We start from the raw sequence: 26055 nt of genomic DNA, 5'->3' as shown, positions 1-26055 counted from the left end.
GATGTTTTGGGGTTGTTTTTCTGCCTCTGACCAAAGGATATTGGGTCTCAATGTAGTGCCCAGTGTGAGAAAGTTGGGTTTGCGTCCTAGGTCATGGGTCTCCCAGCAGGACATTGACCCCAAACATGCCTCAAGAAGCACCAATAAATGGATGAAAACAAAGCACTGGTGAGTTCTGAAGTGGCAGCAATGAGTCTGGATCTAAATCCCATTAAACACCTGTGGAGAGATCTTAAAATTGATGTTGGGAGAAAACACCCTTCAAATATGAGAGACATGGAGCAGTTTGCTAAAAAAAAAAAAAAAAGAATTTTGTTTACTTACCGTAAATTCTTTTTCTTATAGTTCCGTATTGGGAGACGCAGACATTGGGTGTATAGCTTCTGCCTCCGAAGGACACACAAAGTACTACACTCAAAAGTGTAGCTCCTCCCTCTGAGCTTATACACCCCCTGGAGAACCAGATCTAGCCAGTTTAGTGCAAAAGCTGAAGGAGAATAGCCACCCACAAGTAAAAACAGAGCAAGAACCGGAACAACCGGAGCCTCTGTCCACGACAACAGCCGGTGATAACACGCGGAACAAGAAACTGCCAACAGGCAGGGTGCTGGGTCTCCCAATACGGAACTATAAGAGAAAGAATTTACGGTAAGTAAACAAAATTCTCTTTTTCTTTATCGTTCCTATGGGAGACCCAGACATTGGGACGTCTCAAAGCAGTCCATGGGTGGGAACAAACAGAAAAACTAAGAAGTAGGCGGAGCCTAACTTCACAAATGGGCGACAGCCGCCTGAAGGATGCGTCTGCCAAAGCTCGCATCTGCCGAAGCATGAGCATGCACTTGGTAGTGCTTTGAAAAGGTGTGCAGGCTAGTCCAAGTGGCAGCCTGACAGACTTGTTGAGCCGTAGCCTGGTGCCTAAAAGCCCAAGAGGCACCGACAGCTCTGGTCGAATGTGCCTTGATCCCTGGCGGGGGAGGCACCAGAGAACACTGGTAGGCATCCGAAATGGTCGACCTAATCCAACGGGCTAAGGTCGGCTTAGAAGCAGAGAAGCCCTTACGCCGACCTGTGGTTAGCACAAAAAGAGAGGTGCACCGCCTAAGAGCAGCGGTGCGGTGCGAGACACATAGATCCGGAGAGCACGCACCAGATCCAGAGTATGCAACGCTTTTTCAAAGCGATGAACAGGAGCCGGACAAAAGGAAGGCAGGGTAATGTCCTGGTTAAGGCGGAAAGGAGAAACCACCTTAGGGAGAAAGTCCGGAGTCGGACGGAGAACCACCTTGATGAAAAAACAAAAAAGGTGACTCCGAAGAGAGCGCAGCCAAATCGGAGACTCTCCTGAGGGAAGTTATGGCTACCAGAAAGGCCACTTTCTGTGAAAGACGAAACAAAGAAACCTCCCTAAGAGGCTCAAAGGGGGGTTTCTGCAAAACCGTGAGAACCAAATTGAGGTCCCAGGGATCCAAGGGCAGCCGGTAAGGTGGAATGATGTGAGACGCGCCCTGCATGAAGGTGCGGACCTGAGCCAGCCGGGCGATATGCCGCTGGAACAGCACTGACAGAGCCGAGACTTGTCCCTTGAGAGAGTTGAGGGACAGTCCCAGCCGCAGACCGGACTGTAGAAAGGACAGAAGGGTCGGCAAGGAAAAAGGCCAAGGAGGATGGCCGGAAGAGCGACACCAGGACAGGAAAATTTTCCAAGTCCTGTGATAGATCTTGGCAGAGGAAGACTTACGGGCCCGAGTCATAGTGGAGATGACTTCAGGGGGGATACCAGAAGCCGTCAAGATCCAGGACTCAAGAGCCACGCCGTCAATCTGAGAGCCGCAGAATTCTGGCGGAAAAACGGACCTTGTGAGAGAAGGTCTGGACGGTCCGGAAGATGCCACGGCACCTCTACGGACAGATGGAGCAGGTCTAGGTACCAAGCTCGCCTGAGCCAGTCCGGAGCAATGAGGATGACTCGACGGCCCTCCATTCTGATCTTGCGCAGAACTCTGGGCAAGAGAGCTAGAGGGGGAAACACGTAGGACAGACGAAACTGGGACCAGTCTTGAACCAGAGCGTCCGCGGCGAATGCTTGAGGATCGTGGGAGCGAGCCACGTAAATCGGAACCTTGTTGTTGTGACGGGATGCCATTAGGTCCACGTCCGGAGTGCCCCACTTGCGGCAGATTGACTGAAACACTGCCGGATGCAGGGACCACTCGCCACTGTCCACGGTTTGACGGCTGAGCTAATCTGCCTCCCAGTTTTCCACGCCTTGGATGTGGACTGCGGATATGGTGGACTTGGAGTCCTCCACCCATTGAAGGATGCGTTGTACCTCCAACATTGCCAGGCGGCTGCGTGTCCCGCCTTGGTGATTGATGTAGGCAACCGCTGTCGCGTTGTCTGACTGGACTCGAATGTGCTTGCCCGCCAATAGGTGGTGAAAAGCTAGGAGAGCCAGAAGCACGGCTCTGGTTTCCAGCACATTGATCGAGAGGGCTGACTCGGACGGAGTCCAAGTGCCCTGTGCTCGGTGGTGGAGACATACTGCTCCCCAGCTGGATAGACTGGCATCCGTGGTGAGGATCACCCAGGACGGGGCCAGGAAGGAGCGTCCCTGAGACAGAGAGAGGGGCCGAAGCCACCACTGAAGAGAGCTCCTGGTCTGTGGCGACAGAGCCACTAACCTGTGCAAGGAGGAAGGCCGCTTGTCCCAACAGCGGAGAATGTCCAGCTGCAGTGGACGCAGATGGAACTGGGCAAAGGGAACAGCCTCCATTGACGCCACCATCTGACCCAGCACCTGCATCAGGTGCCTGATGGAATAACGGCGGGGCCTCAGCAGAGAGCGCACCGCCAGTTGGAGGGACTGCTGTTTGATTAAGGGCAACTTCACAAGTGCCGGCAGAGTCTCGAACTGCATCCCTAGGTACGTGAGCCTCTGGGTCGGAGTCAGAGTGGATTTGAGCAGATTGACAAGCCACCCGAATTTGGCTAGAGTGGCGAGAGTGAGCGAGACACTCCGCTGACAGTCTGCGCTGGATGAAGCCTTGACTAGAAGGTCGTCCAGGTAAGGAATCACTGCCAGCCCCTGGAGGTGCAGAACCGCAACCACTGCTGCCATGACCTTGGTGAATACCCGAGGGGCCGTGGTTAACCCGAAGGGAAGAGCCACGAATTGGAAATGTTCCTCTCCGATTGCAAAACGTAGCCAACGCTGGTGTGAAACTGCAATTGGCACATGGAGATAGGCATCTCTGATGTCGATGGATGCCAGGAAATCCCCTTGGGTCATTGAGGCAATGACTGACCGCAGAGACTCCATGCGAAAGTGCCGCACCTGAACATGCTTGTTGAGAAGCTTGAGATCCAGGATGGGCCGGAAGGAACCGTCCTTTTTGGGGACTAGGAAGAGATTTGAGTAGAAACCTCTGAACCGTTCCCGGGCGGGAACCGGTACAATTACTCCGTTGGCCTGCAAGGATGCCACGGCCTGAGAGAAGGCGGCGGCCTTGGAGCAGGGGGGAGTTGACAGAAAAAATCTGTCTGGCGGCTTGGAAGAGAATTCTATCCTGTAGCCGTGGGAGATGATATCCCGCACCCACTGATCGGAGACGTGTTGAAACCACGCGTCGCCAAAGTGGGAGAGCCTGCCACCTACTAAGGACGTTGCTGGCGCGGACAGATAGTCAAGAGGAGGCTGCCTTAGTGGCAGCAGCTCCTGCGGTCTTCTGTGGACGCGCTTTTGTGCGCCAGTTGGATTTTTGGTCCTTGGCTGAGTTAGTGGACGAGGCCGAGGGCTTAGAGGACGACCAGTTGGAGGAACGAAAGGAACGAAACCTCGACTGATTCCTACCCCGGACAGGTTTCCTGGTTTTGGTTTGTGGCATGGAAGTACTCTTCCCGCCAGTAGCTTCCTTAATAATTTCATCCAGCTGTTCACCGAACAGCCTGGACCCAGCAAAAGGGAGTCCAGCAAGGTACTTCTTTGAAGAAGCATCTGCCTTCCACTCTCGAAGCCACAAGATCCTGCGGATAGCGAGGGAATTAGCCGAAGCCACCGCAGTGCGGTGAGAAGCCTCCAGCATGGCAGACATGGCATAGGATGAAAAAGCTGAAGCTTGGGAAGTTAAGGTAACCATTCCGGGCATAGATTCCCTGGCGAGGGAATGCATCTCCTCTAGAGAAGCAGAGATGGCTTTGAAAGCCCACACTGCTGCAAAAGTTGGGGAGAACGAGGCCCCTGCCACCTCATATACAGATTTGGCCAGAAGGTCAACCTGGCGGTCAGTGGAATCCTGAAGAGAGGTGCCATCAGCCACTGATACAACGGTCCGGGCTGAGAGTCTAGACACCGGGGGGTCTACCTTTGGTGAATGAGTCCACTCCTTGACCACCTCAGGTGGAAAGGGAAAACGGTCATCAGAACCACGCTTTGGAAAGCGTTTGTCAGGACAGGCCCTAGGCTTGGTCACAGCGGCCTGAAAACTGGAGTGGTTAAAGAACACACTCTTTGTCCTCTTAGGCGAGGTAAACTGGTGCTTTTCTGCCAGAGAGGGCTGTTCCTCTGATACTGGCGGATTGAGATCCAGTACAGAATTAATGGACGCAATCAAATCACTAACATCTGAGTCACTTTCGGACAGATCAATGGGGCACATGGAGTTAGCCTCCGAGCCCCCTGTAAAGGCATCCTCCTCGTCCTGCGAGTCAGCTTCTGAAAAAGAGCCGCGGGACGAGGAAGGAGAGGGAGCCCTGCGTCTCCTCTTAGAAGGACGGGGTCTGGGACCAGATGATGAATCCTCTGTGAGCTCCGGTCCTGAGAGAGCCCTAGCAGCAGAGGCACCCTGTGAAGGGGGCTGATGCATGTTCAGCAAAGTCCTGGACAGCTGTCCCATGGAGTCGGCAAAAGACTGGGAGATTGACCTAGAGAAGGATTCTACCCAAGCCGGGGGTTCAGCCACAGGAGCCGGAGAGACCACTGGGGGTGCGATTCCAGGCTGAGGCATCGTCAGGTTAGAGCAGGCATCACAATGTGGACAGGTGCTCGGTTCAGGCAGTAGGAGCTTACATGCAGTGCATACTGAATACAGCTTTGGAGCCTTGCTCCTCGTGTGACACATGCTGCTGGAGTGGGGGCTCTGCCAGAATGACCCCCAGAGAGTATATACAGAGGTCCACAACCAGAGGTTGTGGCTTACCAGACCGCTGGAGCGGTGTTGTGTGCCCTCCAGATCCCGAAGCCCGGACCCCCAAGCATCTCAGCAGGGATGCTGCAGACCAGTGCTGATCGCAGGGAAAAAACGCTGAGAAAATGGCCGCTGGAGCGAAGAGAGGGGGCGGGACTTACTCTGGGAGCGGGATCTGGAGGGCCATAGAGACTTACAGGGGAGGAGACATGTACCCAGTGAGGAGTGTCCCTCCCCTGTGTAGAACGGCCGCCGGGCGGAGCCGCGCTGTCCCTCTGCATGAATGACATGCGAGGGCAGTGAAACCGAAAGTAGGCCTCCGGCGAAGCCGGGGCCTAAATTTGGGCGGTGCGGCCGGCGCGCAGGCACCATCGGCGCGGTTCTCAGGCGACAGCCAGAGAACCCGTCGGAAATGTCATAAAACTCACTCAGCACACTCTCCCACAACAATAAAGTACAGGGACCCCCAATATATAAACGTCTCAGGTACTTAGCTTGCTGAGACGCAGGGTTCCAAGTCCCTAGGGATGAGTGCTCCGGTCCAGCAGGATCCTGAAGGGCTGCGGATGGAGACCGGTCTCCTGCCAAGCATGGAGAACCGTGCTGGCTCCCACTTCAAGCCAGAGCCCAGGAGGGATGGTGAAGGAGCACGGCATGTAAGGCTCCAGCCTTGGAATCAACCTTAACAGCACCGCCGACACAGTGGGGTGAGAAGGGACATGCCGGGGGTCCAAGCTTGGACCCGCTTTTCTTCAAACTCTTTCCAAAAATCAAAAATCAGATGAGAATGCATGTGTGGATGTATGCCTCCTGAACACAAAGCGATAAACTGGCTAGATCTGGTTCTCCAGGGGGTGTATAAGCTCAGAGGGAGGAGCTACACTTTTCAGTGTAGTACTTTGTGTGTCCTCCGGAGGCAGAAGCTATACACCCAATGGGTCTCCCATAGGAACGATAAAGAAAGTGGTCCAGAATTGCAGTTGAGAAGTGCAAGAAGCTGTTGATGGTTACAAAAGTTATTGATTGCAGTTATTTATTCCAAAGAGTGTGCAACCAAACATTAAATTGTGCATGCCAACAATTATGACTGACCTATTTTTGGGGTTGTGTGTGAATTAACGTCCAATTTGCCTTTTATTCTTAGTTTATTTTTTACGTTGTTCCAATGCACACAAAGGAAATAAACGTGTATTCAAAAAGTGTGTGTGTAATGGTAATAATTTTCTGGGAAAAATACTTCATTTTCTGAATAATTTCAAGGGTGCCAACACTTTTGTCTATGACTGTATATAAATGTAGAGTAAGGCTGTCTGCCCTTGGTGCGTCAAATTTGCAAGGATGTCCTAACGCCAGCTAAGTCAATGAGTCAATGTTGTGCACACGTTCAGGATTTTTTCCTTGCAGATTTTGTTGCAGAAAAAAAAAAAAATCTGCAGCATTGCAAATCTTTCTGCGCGTTTTCAATATTGAAAGCAATGAAAAATAAAAGTATAAAAAAAAAAAGCATATAAATTGTGTTGAATCAAGGCAAAAAAGTGCACATTTATCCCTGCTAATACATGCAAATTGTCTGCAACCAAATCTACAGTGAGTATATACCCTAAGGGTGATGAGTGTTGGATTCCAGCGCAGCTCCAGTCCTCTTCTCACTTATGTGATGTTTATTCCTACTTGCTGGGTCACACTGGTGTTTATATGTAAGGCGAAAGTGGCGTTAATGTAAGATCATGCACGGTTAGCGCGAAGCTGCATAGACTTACATTGTGAAAGATTTCCAGCACACATATAGACACTTGTGTAATCCGATAAGTCAAAAAAAAAAAAAAAAAAGAAGAAAAAGGGGGTCATGTGAGTGAGAAGAGGACCAGAGCGGCGCTGGAAACTGGGAAAGACAGCGATCAGTGAGAATATCCCTACACAAATTTACACAGGTTTAAGCAATAAAAACTTTGGCTCAGGGTGCTTCTTTAAGGCTACATGCCCCACGGGACAACGTACCTGCGGATTTTGCAGTGGAAAACCCAGGGATTTAACTGGATTTTCCATATAAAGCCATAGGTTTACGCAAGTAAAGACACTCCCAATGTTATCCTATGGGATTTGGGGAGTGTGTGTCCATGCTGCGGATTTCCCGCAGCCGCACGTATCTGCATGTCAATTATTCATGCAGAAATATATGCGGAAGTCCTGCCTTTCCACTATGGAGATAGAGGGCGGGATTTCCGCAGGTATTTACGCACTTGTCCCGCAGGTTTACCACAACAAAAATGCTCGAATCCCGCACCAATGAATAGCTACGAATTCTGGGGAGCAGCTGCGGGAAACCTGGGGACAAACCTGCGGCAAAATCCACGGGTACATTGTCCCATGTGCACATAGCCTAACTAAGAAGCCAAAGAAACACTGAGATAACCGATATCATTGGCAGGTAAGTCTCAGAGGTGGAGGATCACTCCACGGCAGCGGTTTTATCTTCTCAAGATGGTCACTTGCCACATTACTAAAAAGGCTACATTCCTATGCCGGTCTTCAGTGTAGCAATGTACTTAAGGGTAGATATAGAGAAAGGAACAAAAAACGCTCACCACTGCAGAGACAAGCCTGAATATATCCTCCTGTTAATGTCCTTTAGTCCGGCACTGATTACAGCAGCAAGCTGAGAAGGTAATGGAACAAAACAATGGAAAAGATCCATATTTCAAGTGAAAACACCGGCTTGTGCACACTGATGAATGGCAGATGTATACCACAACGCGTTTCGGCGGGACGCCTTCCTCATGACCTGAGGAAGGCGTCCCGCCGAAACGCGTTGTGGTATACATCTGCCATTCATCAGTGTGCACAAGCCGGTGTTTTCACTTGAAATATGGATATTTATTTTTAATCAAGTTACAAATAAAGAAGCATTTTTATTCATCCCCTTGGAGTCTAGCTGGATCTTTTCCATTGTTTTGTTCCAATGTACTTAAAAGGAATCTGTCACCAGGTTTTTGCCGCCTCATCTGAGAGCAGCACGATGTAGGTAAAGAGATCCTGAATCCAATGATGTATCACTTAGATTACAGCTTTTCAGCCGTTCTGATAAAAATCAGAATGTTTAGATTTAGCCATGTAGCAGAACTGATAGTTTTCCCGCCAACACCAGGTTGTCCATAGAGATTGACACTTCACTGTCAATGTACAATCAAAGGAGGGGGCATGCTGGATTGCCCATTGTAGTCCAAGCAATGATAAGGGTCCTGCTGCTTAAATAAACATAGCAAATAAATAACAGATCAGACCTGGACAAGACAGGCATCCCTGAATTCTATGTATTAACCCTTGCCGCATGCTGTCTTCAGCTTACGTAGCAAAAACCTGTTGACAGATTCCCTTCAAGGGTGAGCTAATTTAGGATATTTCACATATGCCATTAAGTGCCCATGTGGATTACTTTACATAGTGGAGACTACCTAACACTTTAGGGATAGAATTACCCAACATAAATCTACGATTCATTGTGAGAAAACTCTTCCTCCTCTTACCTATCATTTCCACAAAATGGGACATAGACTATCACAATTAAAATAGCAAGTGATAGCGCAGATACCATCTATCAGATGAGCAGAGATCGGATAGTCCAATTAAAAAGATGTGAAGCTTCGCATTGCCATGTATTCTGCTGACCTCTGTTCACCCATACTAAAGTGTATATATCTAATGAAGGTCAGTGAAACTGAAGGCTCCCAATAGTTTATACCCAGCTCATCTAAATAAGCCGCATCATATTGAGTGCTGGACTCTTGCTGGTTTATATTTCCAAGGTTTGGGACCTTATCCGTGCACCTACCAAATGTCCAGACTTCCTTTCTATACCTATAGGCCACATTACTGATACACGGTGCATTTTCCGGATTCAGTACCTGGATTCACAACTCTCTGCACTGGCGGGGGAAGAACTAGCGCAGCTTCTCCCGGATGCACATGTGTATTCTGGGTCTCTGACAAATGCAGAGCTTCCTCCGCTGGGTCTGCGTGCGGTTCTGGGGCCAAGAGAGGAGCCTGCCGATACAAACAGGACATTTTCACAGTAATCAGTCATTTCATCAATAGATTCCCAAAATAAAACATTTTATCAATACAGTAATATTAAATGATGTCTCTAAATAATATTAAAAAGTTGTAGCGAATAAAGAAAATGTGATATTCTAATAAACTATAAATTGTTAATTGAATGCATATGCCTCATACCTCACTATATCCATTGGTCGGAGGTATAAGGGGGTCTTCAGGTGGTAACGGAGAAGGAGGCTTTATCTCGTAATTTTTGTTTGGGGTGACCGGCTGTGAGGGAATGCGATGTAAGTATCCGTATCCAATGCCACATCCCAGGCTAGAAGGACACAAGACATAGCGTCAGGCATTCACCACATGGTTTAGATTTCTTATATCTTTAGTTAATAAAATTGCACGCCTTTATTCATTTCAGACTCCCCAATATGCAATTTGTATCCTGAGCCAAGTTTCAGGGGTTTTTTTTTCCCGTGGAGTGTCTCTTTCAGTAATATAGGCTGAATGTAAGGTTTGTGTATGCAGTATCTGTAGTCTTCATTAGTTTATATAAAAGCATAGTCTTTCCAGCACTTATTTCCTCTTCATGTGCTTTTCTCAATATCTATAGTCTGTTTCTCTGCCCTCCCTGAGACTTTATATGCTTTCTCCGGTGTCCACACTGGAAATAACTAAACATGCCCTTTCACCTGTCTTCTGCTATCTCACACACAGAGAAGGGAAGGAAGAGCGGAGAGCTGTCAGCACTGTGTAGATGGATTTTTAACAATTTTGCAGATCACTCAGATAAAGGACTTAGACATTATGAATAGCATAAGGGCAGAACATTTTTAATGAAGGAAATTTAGAACATTTCTTCACTTTTCATCTAGAATGTAAATCAACAACGAAAAATAATTCTGTGCAAAGATGTACATTGCTTGTAAGCTGCTAACACGGGTGATGTAGTTCTTTACGCATGTATATGTGAAAGCTACTGGCCAGAATATTTCAGCAATATTGCTTTATCTTTATGTGCATAAAACATGCTATTGTGTAGGCTGGAAAAAAATCACCGTACCTTCCTTCACCGCCCCATGCTCCATTAGGGGTTACATACACCTCCCGACACGAATCTGTCTCTGTATTATAAACCAGCAGCTTCAGAGGTTTTCCTTCGTGCGACTCTATCAAAGCATAGAAATCTTCTGACTAGATGAAAGAAAAAAAAAATATATTTTATGTTGGTTTGTGGCTTTGTATATAAGGAAACAAAAAGCTCAATCATAATCATCATACAGAGTGGTCAAACACTGTGGAGAGAGTGTAGGTGCATGGTCACATTACGGACCGGGAGCTAAAGGGCATAAGGATATGTTCGCACAATCAGGAGATGCTGTGTTCTAAAAGCAATGTCTTCCCTCTTGCGGGGAAGTGTTCCCTGCAGGAGACCGCAGCGGTCCCATACCCACGATCAGGAGTCTGAGCGATGTGGACTTTTGCGGTGTTCTCCTGCTCAGAACACTCGTGTCTCCGCAAGCATAAATTGACAAGCTGTGGCTCAGAAAGCCACGCTGCATGTCAGTTTACGCTGCAGAAATATCGATTTCTTTAAATCTTTTCCACTGTGCTTGTACTGTACAACAGTGTTTTGGACGCAGTGAAAACATACCGTGTTTCCCCAAAAATAAGACATTCCCCAAAAATAAGACATCCCCTGAAAATAAGACATCCCAGGAGTTTTCAGGGAAGCTTTAATATAAGACACCCCCTGAAAATAAGACATAGCTGCGGTCAATAATGAAGTGTCATGCAGCGGTGAAAGAGTTAGACACTGCAGAACACTTCATTATAGGCAGCGGGCACCCCCAGAAGAGAGACGACAGAAGAAACAAGCCCCCCGATCATACTTACCAGAAGCCGACCGGGAGCAGGTGAGCGCATCAAGGTCCTGCAGCGGCGGAACACACACACACACACACACACACACATACACATACACATAAGGACACACACACACATCAGATGACACTCACTCACTCTCACACACACCTCAGATCGCATCCACACACTCACAACATCCGGCAATATCGCTTGCTTCTCGGCGGTGATACTGTGCATGCAGTGACCTTCCAGGACCTGCCAAGGATCACATGGCCGGAAGCATGTGGTATCTCCGGATGTTGTGAGTGTGTGAGCGCGTATGTGCGATATCATCAGTGTGTGTGAGTGTATGCGATCGGATGTGTGAGTGTATGCTGTCTGATGTGTGAGTGTGTTCTGATGTGTGAGTGTGTGTGTGTGAGTGTGTGTGTGTGTTTGTGTGTGTGTGTGTGTATGCGATCTGATCTGTGAGTGTCGGCAGAGGAGCACGGCGTGCAGCACAGCTGCTGGGACCGCCCACTGGAGATCACATGGAGAAGTGGGGTGTGTGTGAGTGTATGCGATCAGATGTGTGCGTGTATACTGTCTGATGTGTGACTGTGTGTGAACATAAGCGATCGGATCTGTGAGTGTCGGCAGGAGGCAGATGAGCACGGCGTGCAGCACAGCTGCTGGGATTGTGGGGTGGGTGGGAAGAAGTGGGGTGGGTGTGTGTTTGTGTGTGAGTGAGTGTGATCTGATGTGTGTGTGTGTGTGTGTGTGTGTGTGTGTGTGTGTGTGTGTGTGAGAGAGAGATCTGATGTCAGCCAGACGCAGGGGAGCACAGCTGCAGGGAGATCACAGGGAGAAGTGTGTGTGTGTGTGTGTGTGATCTGATGTCGGCCAGACGCAGGGGAGGCATACAGCACACCTGCTGGGAGATCACAGGAGGATCTGGGAGCCATACAGACGCCCTGGGCTGGTAAGTATGACGATCCTGGGATGGGGGGGGGGGGGTGTCTGCTTTTTGTGGGGGGTAAACTTACCCCCAACCATGTCTCCTCGAGAATAAGACACCCCCTGAAAATAAGACATAGTGCTTTTTTCAGGGCAAAAAAAAATATAAGACAGTGTCTTATTTTCGGGGAAACAGGGTACTACATGCAAAACACAGCAAACACTGATTGTGGGCACATACCCGAAGACTCACCCCACACTCAAAAATTAATGACCCCATAGAGAATAGTTGTCTGGTCATATAAGCAGCTAATATTGAGGCAAAGTTAGATTATGCCAAAGAGTAAATTTTAAGGGATTGTCCGGGACTTTAGCATTGATGGTCTACCCTTAGGAAAGCTCATCAGTGTCTGATTGAAATATCCTAACACCCCCGCCAATCAGATGTTCCCAGTGTTGGCGGCGGCAGGAACTGCTCATCTGCAGAACTGCACAGCACAGCTCCGTCAACTGTGTAGTGGCTGCAGTCAAGTACTGCAAATGTGCCCCAAGTCAATAGGGGGTGGATGTGCAGAACCCACCTGTGGCAACTAGTCCATTGAGCAGTTCTGGCTGCCACATGGATCAATAACAGCTGATTGGTGGGAGTGCTGGATGTCACACCACCCACCAATCTCTGATGACCCATCTTAAGAATAGGCCATCAATGTTAAAGTCCTGGACAAGCCAATTAAATATTCAGCACGTACCTCTTGTAAAATCTGATCCGATCCCACAATATAGTCAATATGAGCATGTAGACCGGCCAGAGCTGCGGGAGAGTTTGGTTCCACATCCTAAAGAGCAACATAAAATATAAAATCATTCATGCAACAGTAATATAAATATATTTATTTTACAGTTCTCATCCCTTCCCCCATCAGGGATTATAGCATATAACCCCTATCAGTATGTCTTTGGAGTGTGGGAGAAAACTGAGGAACCTGGAAGAAATCCACACAAACACGAAGATAAGATAACGCCTTGCAGATGTCGTCCTTGGTGGGATTTGAATCTAGGACCCCAGCGCTGCAACGCAACAGTGCTAAGGGCATAGTCTCCATTTGTAATTTTTCTTTTGGGGAAAATAAAAAAAAGTGTCCATTACAGCTTTTATTCCCCCCCCCACAGATCATATAACATGACGCTATACTATGACCAGGCTTTTTGCAGCCCCACAGCTACTCCATGTGAATGCACACTGAGCACGATTAGTACTGGACGATGGAAATGTAGCGCATACTCCACCATTGTGGTGCCCAGTTTTGCCAACTATCCCTACTGGTGTTCACCAGCACAACGACCTTATAGCCGAGGAGGGGTACACTAATTTAAACACCTCTACAGATCTAAGCAAATATTCCACCTCCTTATTCTCCAATTGACATAATTAATACAGGTCATTACATTCTCGGTTAAAGCACCATTCCGGCTGTGGGGGGATGTGGGGTTCACCGCTGAAGTAGTGCTTTAACCCCTTAACGACCCATGACGTACTGAGTACGTCATGGATCGTGTGCGGTTAATCCCCGCCCCCTGCCGTGGGCAGGCCGCAGCGATCCGCGCACATATCAGCTGTTTTCAACAGCTGACATGTGTGCCCGCTAGTCGCGGGTGGAATCGCTTCCAACCGCGACCATTAACCACTTACATTTCGGTGCCAAAATCTGGCAGCGAGATGTATATGCGCACCGCCATGACAGTGACTTACCCCGCCCCCATCGGAAGTCACGTGACATGATCACGTGAATTCCGGTGGTTGCCATGGTAGCACAGGGTCATATGATGACGCCTGTAGCTAACATGAGTCACTTCCTCTCAATGCCGGAATACAGCCGGCATTGAAAGTAAAGCACCATATCTGCAGATCTTAGCTCTGTATCTGGAGATATGGCAGAGCGATCGGATTGTTGATCCACGTAGTCACCTAGGGGAACTAGTAAAATAAAAAAAGTAAAAAAAAAATAAAAAACCTAAAAAAGTTCAAATCACCCCCCTTTCACCCCATTGAAAATTAAAGGGTTAAAAAAATAAAAAATATACACATTTGGTATCATCACGTTCAGAAATGCCCGATCTATCAAAAAATAAAATCAATTAATCTGATTGGTAAATGGCTTAGCAGGAAGAAAATTGTAAACGCCTAAATAACGGTTTTTTGGTCGCCGCAAATTTTGCGCAAAATGCAATAACAGGCGATCAAAACGTAGCATCTACGCAAAAATGGTATAGGTAAAAACGTCAGCTTGAGATGCAAAAAATAAGCCGTCACAGAGCCATAGATCCAAAAAATTGAGAACGCTACGGGTTTCGGAAAATAGCGCAAAACGTGCACCACTTTTTTGGACAAGCTTGCAAATTTTTTTTAACCCCTTTAGATAAAAGTAAACATATATATGTTTGGTGTCTACAAACTCGCACCGATCTGAGGCATCACACTGACATCAGGTTTACCATATAGTAAACACAGTGAATAAAATATCCTAAAAACTATTGTGCGATCACACTTTTTTTGCAATTTTTCCGCACTTGGAAGTTTTTTGCCGTTTTCCAGTACACTATATGGTAACATTTATGGTTCCATTTAAAACTACAGTGCCATCTTCAGATTCTAACTTCTGACTGGCCAGAAGTCAGAAGTTACGTCACAAGCGCTCAATGCAAGTGTGAGACCAGAACGAGACCAGAACAAGGCCAGTACAGGGCTCTCAGACTTGCATTGAGTTGTGACCTTCGGAAACACTGGAGCTGCCGGCAAGTCACAATCTACCAGAGACCGACCAGATGGAAAGTGAAAAAGTCAAAGGGCAAGTATAAGATGGGGGGCAGGGGACTTAAGAGTTAAAGCACCACAACAGCGGGGCAATAAAAAAAACAAACAAAAAGAAGGGAATTTTGTTTACTTACCGTAAATTCCTTTTCTTCTAGCTCCAATTGGGAGACCCAGACAATTGGGTGTATAGCTACTGCCTCCGGAGGCCACACAAAGTATTACACTTAAAAGTGTAAAGCCCCTCCCCTTCTGGCTATACACCCTCCCGTGGGATCACGGGCTCCTCAGTTTTAGTGCAAAAGCAAGAAGGAGGAAAGCCAATAACAGGTTTAAAGACAAATTCAATCCGAAGAAACATCGGAGAACTGAAACCATTTAACATGAACAACATGTGTATACAAAAAACAGGGGCGGGTGCTGGGTCTCCCAATTGGAGCTAGAAGAAAAGGAATTTACGGTAAGTAAACAAAATTCCCTTCTTCTTTGTCGCTCCTAATTGGGAGACCCAGACAATTGGGACGTCCAAAAGCAGTCCCTGGGTGGGTAAAAGAATACCTCGTGATAGGGCCGTCAAACAGCCCTGTCCTACAGGTGGGCAACCGCCGCCTGAAGGACTTGTCTACCTAGGCTGGCGTCCGCCGAAGCGTAGGTATGCACCTGATAATGCTTGGTAAAAGTGTGCAGACTCGACCAGGTAGCCGCCTGGCACACCTGCTGAGCCGTAGCCTGGTGCCGTAATGCCCAGGACGCACCCACGGCTCTGGTAGAATGGGCCTTCAGCCCTGAAGGAACCGGAAGCCCCGCAGAACGGTAGGTTTCAAGAATTGGTTCCTTGATCCACCGAGCCAGGGTGGATTTGGAAGCTTGCGACCCTTTACGCTGACCAGCGACAAGGATAAAGAGTGCATCCGAGCGGCGTAAGGGCGCCGTGCGGGAAATGTAGATCCTGAGTGCTCTGACCAGATCCAACAAATGCAAACCTTTCTCAAATTGATGAACTGGATGAGGACACAAGGAAGGTAATGTGACATCCTGATTGAGATGAAAGGGGGATACCACCTTAGGGAGAAACTCAGGAACCGGACGTAGAACCACCTTGTCCTGGTGAAACACCAGGAAGGGAGATTTGCATGAGAGCGCCGCTAGCTCGGACACTCTCCGAAGAGACGTGACCGCTACTAGAAAAGCCACTTTCTGTGAAAGACGAGAAAGGGAAACATCCTTCATAGGCTCGAAAGGCGGCTTCTGGAGAGCAATTAGAACCTTGTTCAGATCCCAGGGCTCTAACGGCCGCTTGTAAGGAGGGACGATATGACCAACTCCTTGCAGGAACGTGCGCACCTGAGTAAGTCGTGCTAGGCGTTTCTGAAAAAATACAGATAGGGCTGAGACTTGACCTTTAAGGGAGCTGAGCGACAAACCTTTTTCCAACCCGGATTGCAGGAAGGAAAGAAAAGTAGGCAATGCAAAAGGCCAGGGAGGAACTCCCTGAGCCGCGCACCAAGATAAGAATATCTTCCACGTCCTGTGGTAGATCTTGGCGGAGGATGGTTTTCTAGCCTGTCTCATGGTGGTAATAACCTCTCGAGATAATCCTGAAGACGCTAGGATCCAGGACTCAATGGCCACACAGTCAGGTTCAGGGCCGCAGAATTCAGGTGGAAAAACGGCCCTTGAGATAGCAAGTCTGGTCGTTCTGGTAGTGCCCATGGTTGGCCTACCGTGAGGTGCCACAGATCTGGGTACCACGATCTCCTCGGCCAGTCTGGAGCGACGAGGATGGCGCGACGGCAGTCGGCCCTGATCTTGCGCAGCACTCTGGGTAACAATGCCAGAGGTGGGAACACATAAGGTAGCCGGAATTGCGACCAATCTTGAACTAAGGCGTCTGCCGCCAGAGCTCGGTGATCGTGAGACCGTGCCATGAAAACCGGGACCTTGTTGTTGTACCGTGACGCCATCAGGCCGACGTCCGGCATCCCCCAGCGGCGACAGATCTCCTGGAACACGTCCGGATGAAGGGACCATTCCCCTGCGTCCATACCCTGGCGACTGAGGAAGTCTGCTTCCCAGTTTTCCACGCCTGGGATGTGAACTGCGGATATGGTGGAAGCCGTGTCTTCCACCCACGTTAGAATCCGTCGGACTTCCTGGAAGGCTTGCCGACTGCGTGTGCCACCTTGGTGGTTGATGTATGCTACCGCTGTGGAGTTGTCCGACTGAATTCGGATCTGCTTGCCTTCCAGCCACTGCTGGAAGGCTTGTAGGGCAAGATACACTGCTCTGATTTCTAGAACATTGATCTGAAGGGTGGACTCTTGCTGAGTCCACGTACCCTGAGCCCTGTGGTGGAGAAAAACCGCTCCCCACCCTGACAGGCTCGCGTCCGTCGTGACCACCGCCCAGGATGGGGGTAGGAAGGACTTTCCCTTTGACAATGAGGTGGGAAGAAGCCACCACTGAAGAGATTCCTTGGCCGCCTGAGAAAGGGAGACGTTCCTGTCGAGGGACGTCGACTTCCCGTCCCATTGGCGGAGAATGTCCCATTGTAGTGGACGCAGATGAAACTGCGCGAAAGGGACTACCTCCATTGCTGCTACCATCTTCCCTAGGAAGTGCATGAGGCGTCTCAAGGGGTGTGACTGGCCTTGAAGGAGAGATTGCACCCCTGTCTGTAGTGAACGCTGTTTGTCCAGCGGAAGCTTCACTATCGCTGAGAGAGTATGAAACTCCATGCCAAGATATGTTAGCGACTGGGTCGGAGTTAGATTTGACTTTGAAAAGTTGATGATCCACCCGAAACTCTGGAGAGTCTCCAGCGCAACGTTCAGGCTGTGTTGGCATGCTTCTTGAGAGGGTGCCTTGACAAGTAGATCGTCCAAATACGGGATCACAGAGTGACCTTGAGAGTGCAGGACTGCTACTACTGCTGCCATGACCTTGGTGAAGACACGTGGGGCTGTCGCCAGCCCGAAAGGCAGAGCTACGAACTGAAGGTGTTCGTCTCCTATAACAAAGCGTAGAAAACGCTGGTGCTCTGGAGCAATCGGCACGTGGAGATAAGCATCCTTGATGTCTATAGATGCTAGGAAATCTCCCTGGGACATTGAGGCGATGACGGAGCGAAGGGATTCCATTCGGAACCGCCTGGTTTTTACGTGCTTGTTGAGCAGTTTTAGATCCAGAACGGGACGGAATGACCCGTCCTTTTTTGGCACCACAAACAAGTTGGAGTAAAAACCGTGACCTTGTTCCAGAAGAGGAACGGGGGTCACCACTCCTTCCGCTTTTAGAGTGGACACCGCTAGCCGCAGAGCATCGGCTCGGTCGGGAGGTGGAGAAGTTCTGAAGAAGCGAGTTGGAGGACGAGAGCTGAACTCTATCCTGTACCCGTGAGACAGAATGTCTCTCACCCAACGGTCTGTGACCTGTGGCAGCCAAATGTCGCCAAAGCGGGAGAGCCTGCCACCGACCGAGGATGCGGAGAGAGGAGGCCGAAAGTCATGAGGAAGCCGCCTTGGTAGCGGGTCTTCCGGCTGTCTTTTTTGGGCGTGACTGAGTTCGCCAAGAATCTGAGCTCCTCTGATCCTTTTGAGTCCTTTTGGACGAGGAGAATTGGGACCTGCCTGAGCCTCGAAAGGACCGAAACCCCGACTGTCCTCTCCTCTGTTGGGGTTTATTTTGTCTGGGCTGAGGTAAAGATGAATCTTTACCCTTGGAGTGTTTAATGATTTCATCTAAGCGCTCCCCAAACAGTCGGTCACGAGAAAATGGCAAACTGGTTAAACACTTTTTGGAAGCAGAATCTGCCTTCCATTCTCTTAACCACAAGGCTCTGCGTAAAACTACGGAATTGGCGGACGCCACTGCCGTACGGCTCGTAGAGTCTAGGACAGCATTAATCGCGTAAGACACAAATGCAGACATTTGAGAGGTTAAGGGTGCCACCTGCGGAGCAGATGTACGTGTGACCGTGTCAATCTGTGTAAGACCAGCTGAAATAGCTTGGAGTGCCCATACGGCTGCGAATGCTGGAGCAAACGACGCGCCGATAGCTTCATAGATGGATTTCAACCAGAGCTCCATCTGCCTGTCAGTGGCATCTTTAAGTGCCGCCCCATCTTCCACTGCAACTAAGGATCTAGCTGCAAGCCTGGAGATTGGAGGGTCCACCTTGGGACACTGGGTCCAGCCCTTGACCACGTCTGGGGGAAAAGGATAACGTGTATCCTTAAGCCGCTTGGAAAAACGCTTATCCGGATAAGCGTGGTGTTTCTGGATTGCCTCTCTAAAGTCAGAGTGGTCCAGAAATACACTTAATTTACGCTTGGGATACCTGAAATGGAATTTCTCCTGCTGTAAAGCTGTCTCCTCCACAGGAGGAGCAGGGGGAGAAATGTCCAACATTTTATTGATGGACGCTATAAGATCATTCACTATGGCGTCACTATCTGGTGTATCCAAATTGAGAGCGGTCTCAGGATCAGAATCCTGATCAGCTATCTCCGCCTCATCATACAGAGAGTCCTGCTGGGACCCTGACCAGTGTGATGAAGTCGAGGGCCGCTCATAGCGAGCTCGTTTAGGCTGTCTGGGACTGTCGTCCGTGTCAGAGCCATCACCCTGGGATGCAAGAGACACCCCCGGATCCCGGAGCTGTTCCGACTGAGGGGGACCAGGGAGCAATGAGTTAACAGTGTCCATGGCCTGAGGTACTGGTCTAGACTGCAATGTTTCAAGAATTTTAGTCATAGTCACAGACAATCTGTCAGCAAAGACTGCAAACGCCGTCCCTGTCACCTGGACAGTATTTACAGGAGGTTCTGTCACCTGGACAGTATTTACAGGAGGTTCTGCCTGGGTCACCTCCAGCAGAGGCCCCGGCCGAGCAAGTGCCACAGGGGCCGAGCACTGCACACAGTGGGGGTCAGTGGAACCTGTCGGTAGAACAGCCCCACAAGCGGTACAAGCAGCATAGAAAGCCTGTGCCTTGGCACCTTTGCTTTTTGCGGTCGACATGCTGTTGTGTCCTCTGAGAAATCTAGGAGGGTATATAGCAGAGGATCCCCAGCGACCGTACAGTGCAATGGAAAGCTGCAAGCATAAAATACAATATACACTTCGGCACCAGTGGGGGTCAGCCCTTGAGGGCAGCTTACCGCCCGCTGAGAAGCGGGTGTGTGGGCACCAGAATCCCGTGTTTGGGTCTCCCAGTCTCCTCTCTCCAGCTCAGACTGCACACAGTAATGGCTGCCGGCGTCCTGTGAAGAGAGGGATCGTGGGCGTGCCTCAAACAAAGTGCGGGAAACTGGCGTCCCACTGTGCCCAGTGTGAGGGCTGAAGTGTGCAAAGCAGACTCCAGCCCTCTGCGCTGACGTTCTATACAGCGTCCCGCCCTTCCCCTGACTGGCAGGCCTGGGGGCGGGAACGAAACGAAACTAGGCCGCAGAAAGCCGGGGACTCGAGTAATAAGCGCGGCCGTGATATATGCACGGCCAGCGTGGAAGTCCCCGGCGCACCACAAGTCCCAGCCGCGCCGCAGCGAAAAAACTGACAACAGCGGCCGCGCGGCAGTTTCAAATACATGTCCCCTCTCAGCAAAGCTGTAGATAGGAATGGCACCAGCGCGCAGCGCTGTTGTCCCCGGCGCACTAACACACTCAGCACGAAAACTGAGGAGCCCGTGATCCCACGGGAGGGTGTATAGCCAGAAGGGGAGGGGCCTTACACTTTTGAGTGTAATACTTTGTGTGGCCTCCGGAGGCAGTAGCTATACACCCAATTGTCTGGGTCTCCCAATTAGGAGCGACAAAGAAAAAACAAAACAAGAAAACAAAAAACAACAACACAGTTGGAGTGGTGCTTTACTATTACCCACATTTATGAAAGAATCGAGGTATTACATACCAGCACATGCCACACATGTTCATTAGCTCCTTGGAAGCTGCAGAATCTTACACTGGCCCCTAGAAGCCCCTGGCCGCCCCACATGTTGCTGGGGGTGACCTCCACCTCTCGCACTTTCATGGTCTTGGTGTTGTAAACCTCCAGCTTCACAGGTTTCTCCATGTTGGCCTTCAGCAGATCTTTGAACATGCTGTTCTCTTTGTTCTGTAGAGGGATCAAACAGGACAGAAGAGTCACCGAGTAGAATAAGTAACAGTATTAAAATGTAAAGCTTACATGTAGTGTTAAAATAAACTGCCCTGTGCGTACATGAGGGATAACACAATCTATGGCCATTATATGTCTCATACCTGCATTCTTAAAGGGGCTATCCGGCTTATTTTGACTTTTTTTTATTATTACACTATTGGGCTACATTGGGGCAGGTAAGTAGATAGAGAGCACTTACCTGCCCTGCTGTCAGCCCCTCTCCCCCAGCTCAGAGTGGTCATGTGACTGCTCCTGCCACGATTTTGCTGCTTCCGGTCATTTCATGTCAACATGGGCAGGGCCATGTTGACATGCAAATCTGGAACAGCATGCTGCCGCCCTGCTGGGCAGGTACAGTGTGTGAGTCCCTGCCCCCTTCCCTGCACCCTCCCACACATTCCCCCGCACCCAGTACTCTCCCTGCCCACGGTGTTACTGCCAGCACCGGGCCCCCTGCTCAGGATAGCAGGAGTGCCCGAGCAGTCTGTGTCCCACTCCAGCCCCGCGGCTGCCTTCATTGCAGTGTGTGTCTGCCTGCATGCAGATTCTCACCCTGCAGTGCAGGCAGCTGCGGGGATAACGAGCGCTGCTGCCAGGAGGCAGATGAGATCATTATCTGCTGTGACTATCTCCTCTTCACTCCTGTCAGCGATATCACTGCCTTCTATGCCCGCTTCGTTCTCATGTCACTAGCGGTGACGTCACGGGCGATACTGCTGAGAACGCAGTGGGCATAGAAGGCAGTGACATCGCTGACAGGAGTGAAGAGGAGATCGTCACAGCAGGTAATGATCTCATCTAACCTCCTGACAGCAGCGCTAGTCATCCCCTGCAGTGACCTGGGCTGACCTATTCATGTTAGCTCAGGTCACTTCTTGGCTCTCCCAGCCAATGGGGAACATTCTGTTCTTCATTGACTGGGGGGACATTGGTATGGATAGTCATGTGTCCCCCTTATTGGATTACGCCGGACCCGGATTTGATTGTTCTTTTCAATAAATTGGTGAAAGAGGGAATGTTTTGGGGAGTGTTTTTTCAAATAAAACTTTTTTTGTTGTCTAATTTTTTTATTAGTGACTAGGTTGGTGATGTCGGGTATCTGATACACGCCTGACATCACTAACCCCAAGGCTTGATGCCAGGTGACATTACACATCTGGCATCAACCCCATATATTACCCAGTTTGCCACCGCACCAGGGCAATGGGATGAGTTGGGGAAAAGCGCCAGGATTGGCACGTCTAATGGATGCGCCACTTCTGGGGCGGCTGCGACCTGCTATTTTTAGGCTGGGGAGTGTCCAATAACGGTGGACCTCCCTAGTCTGAGAATACCAGACCACAGCTGTCTGCTTTACCTCGGCTGGTGATCCAATTTGGGGGGGACCCCATGTTTTTTGTTTTAAATTATTTAATTTAAAATAGTGTGGGGTGCCCTCTGTTTTGGATTACCAGCCAAGGTGAAGCTGCCAACTGTGGTCTGCAGGCTGCAGCCGTCTGCTTTACCCTAGCTGGCTACAAAAGATAGGGGGGCCCCCATGTCGTTTTTTTTTTTTAATTATTTTTTTTGCTAAATACAAGGCTAAGCACCCTTTAGTGCCACATGAAAGTCACTAAAGGGTGCCAGCTTAGAATATGCAGGGGGGTAGGACATTATATAGGTCTTTCTCATCTATCTATGTATTCATCTATCCATTATCTGTCTATCCCTCTATTCATTTATTCATTCCTCTATCTCTGTCTCTATATCTATCTATTCATCTCTATATCTACTCATCTATTTACTTTCTTGCTGCTTCCGTTTTTTGCAGTCCGCAAAAAGAAAAACGGAAGGCGCACGGCTGACACACGGATGCATCCATGAAAAAATGGACCTTTTTTTGCGGACCGCAAAAACAGAATGGTCATGTGAATGTAGCCCACATGTGTTCCCTATGGGGGTAGGGATTGGTACAGAACGATGGTGAGGGGGGGGGGGGGTCGGTACAGAGCACCGTGTGTGTGTTTGAGTGTGTGGGTGGGGGGAGGGTTGCAGAGCCTGACGTGATGTGGGGTGCAGAGTTCGATGTGTGTGTGTGTCTGTGTGTGTGTGTGCAGGGCCCGATGTGGGGCTGTTATTTTACCATTGCTAGAGTGATACCAGGTCAGGTGCTGGGGAAGAATACTGACAGGGAATGTGTGTGCAGGGGGCGGGCAGGGGTTGAGGCTGGACAATGAGGCCGAGCGGTGCCAGCTCTGACTGAGGTTTAGCACAGGAAGTTGTCAGTTTGCTTGTGCTGAATGTAAACAAAGCTGCAGAGAATAAAGGGTGAATTCAAGAGGAACAAAAGATAGAAAACAAAAAATAACAATGAAGGGGTGAGTTATATGACAATACAGCACTGATAAACTCAACATTTTTTGGTAAGCTAATGTCGGACAACTCCTTTAATGTTTTTCCCCTCTGCAGCCCATCGCTGGTCTTTCCCATACACCATAAAAGCAGACGAGGGATTCCCGCTCTCCTGTTTCTACCTCTCTATAACAAATGCTCAGAAGCAGGACAGTATACAGCAGTACGGAGCAGTGTAACTGTTAGGGTATGTGCGCACTAGGCGTTTTTTTCACGCTGCGTTTTTATGTGCGTTTTTGTCTTAAAAACTCACCCACGGCAAAAAAAAGCAGCAACAACGCATGCGTTTTTACCGCATTTTGTGCTGCGTTTTTAATCATTGAACAATGCCATTAAAGATTGTTGATGAAAAAAAAAGTCTGATGTCATTTCCTTTTTCAATATGTTCTTCATTGTATGCAGGAGAGCAGACAGCTGCAGAACTAGTGTATGCAGGAGAGCAGACAGCAGCTGCAGAACTACAAGGCTCAGCATCCTCCATCCAGGACTGTATGCAGGAGTGTTTTGCCCAAAAAAAAAAAAAAAAAAAAAAAGAAAGACACGGGCTTCGCTATATTTTTGTATGCTAGCCAGGTACAGCAGGCAGGTCCCAACCTCCAGCTGCCTATTTGTACCAGTCTGGAATTCAAAAATATAGGGAAGCCTCTTTTTTTTTTTATTTCATGAATTTGATGAAATTAAAAAAAAAAAAAAAAATAAATGACGTGGGCTTCGCCCAATTTTTGAGTTCAGCCAGGTACAACTAGGCAGCTGTGGATTGGAATCCACAGTGCAGGGTGCCCAAGCTTTCTGGGCACCCCCGCTGCGAATTGTAGTCCGCAGCCACCCCAGAAAATGGCGCTTTCATAGAAGCGCCATCTTCTGGCGCTGTATCCAACTCTTCCAGCTGCCCTGATGTTGGGTGGCTCGCTGGCTAATAATGGGGTTAGGGCTAGCTGTATATTGCCAGCTAGCCCTAAGCCCAAAATTCATGATGTCACGCCAATATTAGACATGGCCACCATGAATTTCTAGTAAGAAAAAAAAAAAAAAAAAACAAACAGAAAAATATTTTTATTAGAAATAAAACAACACAATTAGTGACTTCATCTTTATTGAAATAAAGAACCCCCCTCCGCAGTAATCCTGGGTCAAGGGTCCCGCGCCGTCCAATATCATCTGATCGGTTTGCTGGAAGGCATACCGATCAGATGATGTGTCAGGATGAAGGATGTGAATCACATCACACATCAGCTGATTGTATAAAAGCTGTTTATACAATCAGCTGATGCATCAGTGAAAAAAAATCCAGTAATCCTGGGTCAAGGGTCCCGCACCGTCCAATCTGGATCCAATATCATCTGATCGGTTTGCTGGAAGGCAAAGCGATCAGATGATGTCAGGTTAAAGGACGTGTATCACATCACACATCAGCTGATTGTATAAAAGCCGATTATACAATCAGCTGATGTATCAGTGAAAAAAAAAAAAAAAAAAAAAATACTGAGTCACGTCCGTGCTGATTACCGGCAGCTCCTGGAGCGATCGGATGAGAGTCTGATCCTGTCCCATCACTGCAGGAGCTGCCGGTAATCAGCTGATGAAGTCTCCTGACGGCAGGATCAGCTGATAGCCGGCCGGGAGCGAAAAAGCCGGCGACACCGCGAGAATTACGATCAGCTGATGCGTCAGGTGACTGCATCAGGTGATCCATTGCCAGGTCCTGCAGGCATCGTACGTGCCCAGGGAGACTGCACACAGCCGAAGCGGCAGTACCGGGAGAGGAGCTGGGAGTGGACATGGCACCGGGACCCTGCAGACAGGTGAGTATGACATTTTTTTTTTCTACTGTTCACTTTTGTTTTCGCCGCTGCCTCCACCTCCCGCCCAGACATGACGCCGCACGGGAGCAGACATGCACAGGACTGGGGTGGACGCAGCGGTGACTGTACCGGGAGGATTCATGCTTCTGTGTTTACCAACAGAAGGAATCCTCTTCCTGTACACGTCACTGTAGTACCCACCCCTTGCGTTTATAGCTGCGTTTATAGTCATAGAAACGCAGCTATATGCATTTTTCATTGCGTTTTTGAACATCTCAGTGAATTCAATGGGTAAAAAAAGCAGAAATAATTGACATGCTGCGTTTTTGTGGTCACCACAAAAACGCAACTACAAAAAAACGCTGTGTGCGGACAGCAAAAATGAAAACTCAGACATTGCTGGGGAAGCAATGTCACTGCGTTTTCAGCGCAAAAATGCGGTAAAAAACAGCGCTAAAAACGCCTAGTGCGCACAAGGCCTTAGACCAGGGGTCTCAAACACGCGGCCCCCGGGCCGCATGCGGCCCGCCAGTCTGATTTATGCGGCCCGCAGACACAGTGCAGAGCACTTGATATTTGCCCTCCACTGCCTCCAGTCATTGTCGCCAGCCGCACTTTCACATTGCAGCCGCGGCCGGCCGCACTTCCGCATTGGAGAAGCAGGGAGAAGCAATAAAATGCGGAGTTCAATCAGATGTCAGGGTAAAGCAATCGACCGCGGCGTTCAACTCGAGCTCAGCAGAGCGACCCGAGCAGCGCTGACGTCAGCTGCTTTGCCGGCGGGTGCAGCGGAAGGAACAAGAGCATAGGGCACGTTAGAACGTTTGTGGGGTCTGTGTCTGTGTGTGTGTGTGTGGAT

General features: G+C 49.2%; 1 protein-coding gene across 1 annotated transcript in view; it reads right to left on the bottom strand.

Moving 5' to 3' along the window:
• Positions 1-26055, bottom strand: part of GORASP1 (golgi reassembly stacking protein 1) — a 71915-nt gene that overhangs the window by 5906 nt on the left and 39954 nt on the right. Inside the window, exons 3-7 of the mRNA XM_075315407.1 lie at positions 20755-20958; positions 12785-12871; positions 10297-10427; positions 9417-9558; positions 9089-9227 (exon numbers count right to left, since the gene is read on the bottom strand). Of these exons, the coding sequence (XP_075171522.1) occupies positions 9089-9227; positions 9417-9558; positions 10297-10427; positions 12785-12871; positions 20755-20958 (703 nt within the window). The remainder of the gene's footprint in view (positions 1-9088; positions 9228-9416; positions 9559-10296; positions 10428-12784; positions 12872-20754; positions 20959-26055) is intronic.

The sequence above is a fragment of the Anomaloglossus baeobatrachus genome, chromosome 6 (genome assembly GCF_048569485.1).
Source record: "Anomaloglossus baeobatrachus isolate aAnoBae1 chromosome 6, aAnoBae1.hap1, whole genome shotgun sequence".
In the NCBI taxonomy this organism is placed as follows: Eukaryota; Metazoa; Chordata; class Amphibia; order Anura; family Aromobatidae; genus Anomaloglossus; species Anomaloglossus baeobatrachus.
The sequence above is the reverse complement of the archived record's forward strand: the minus strand, read 5'-3'. Positions and strand labels throughout refer to the sequence as shown.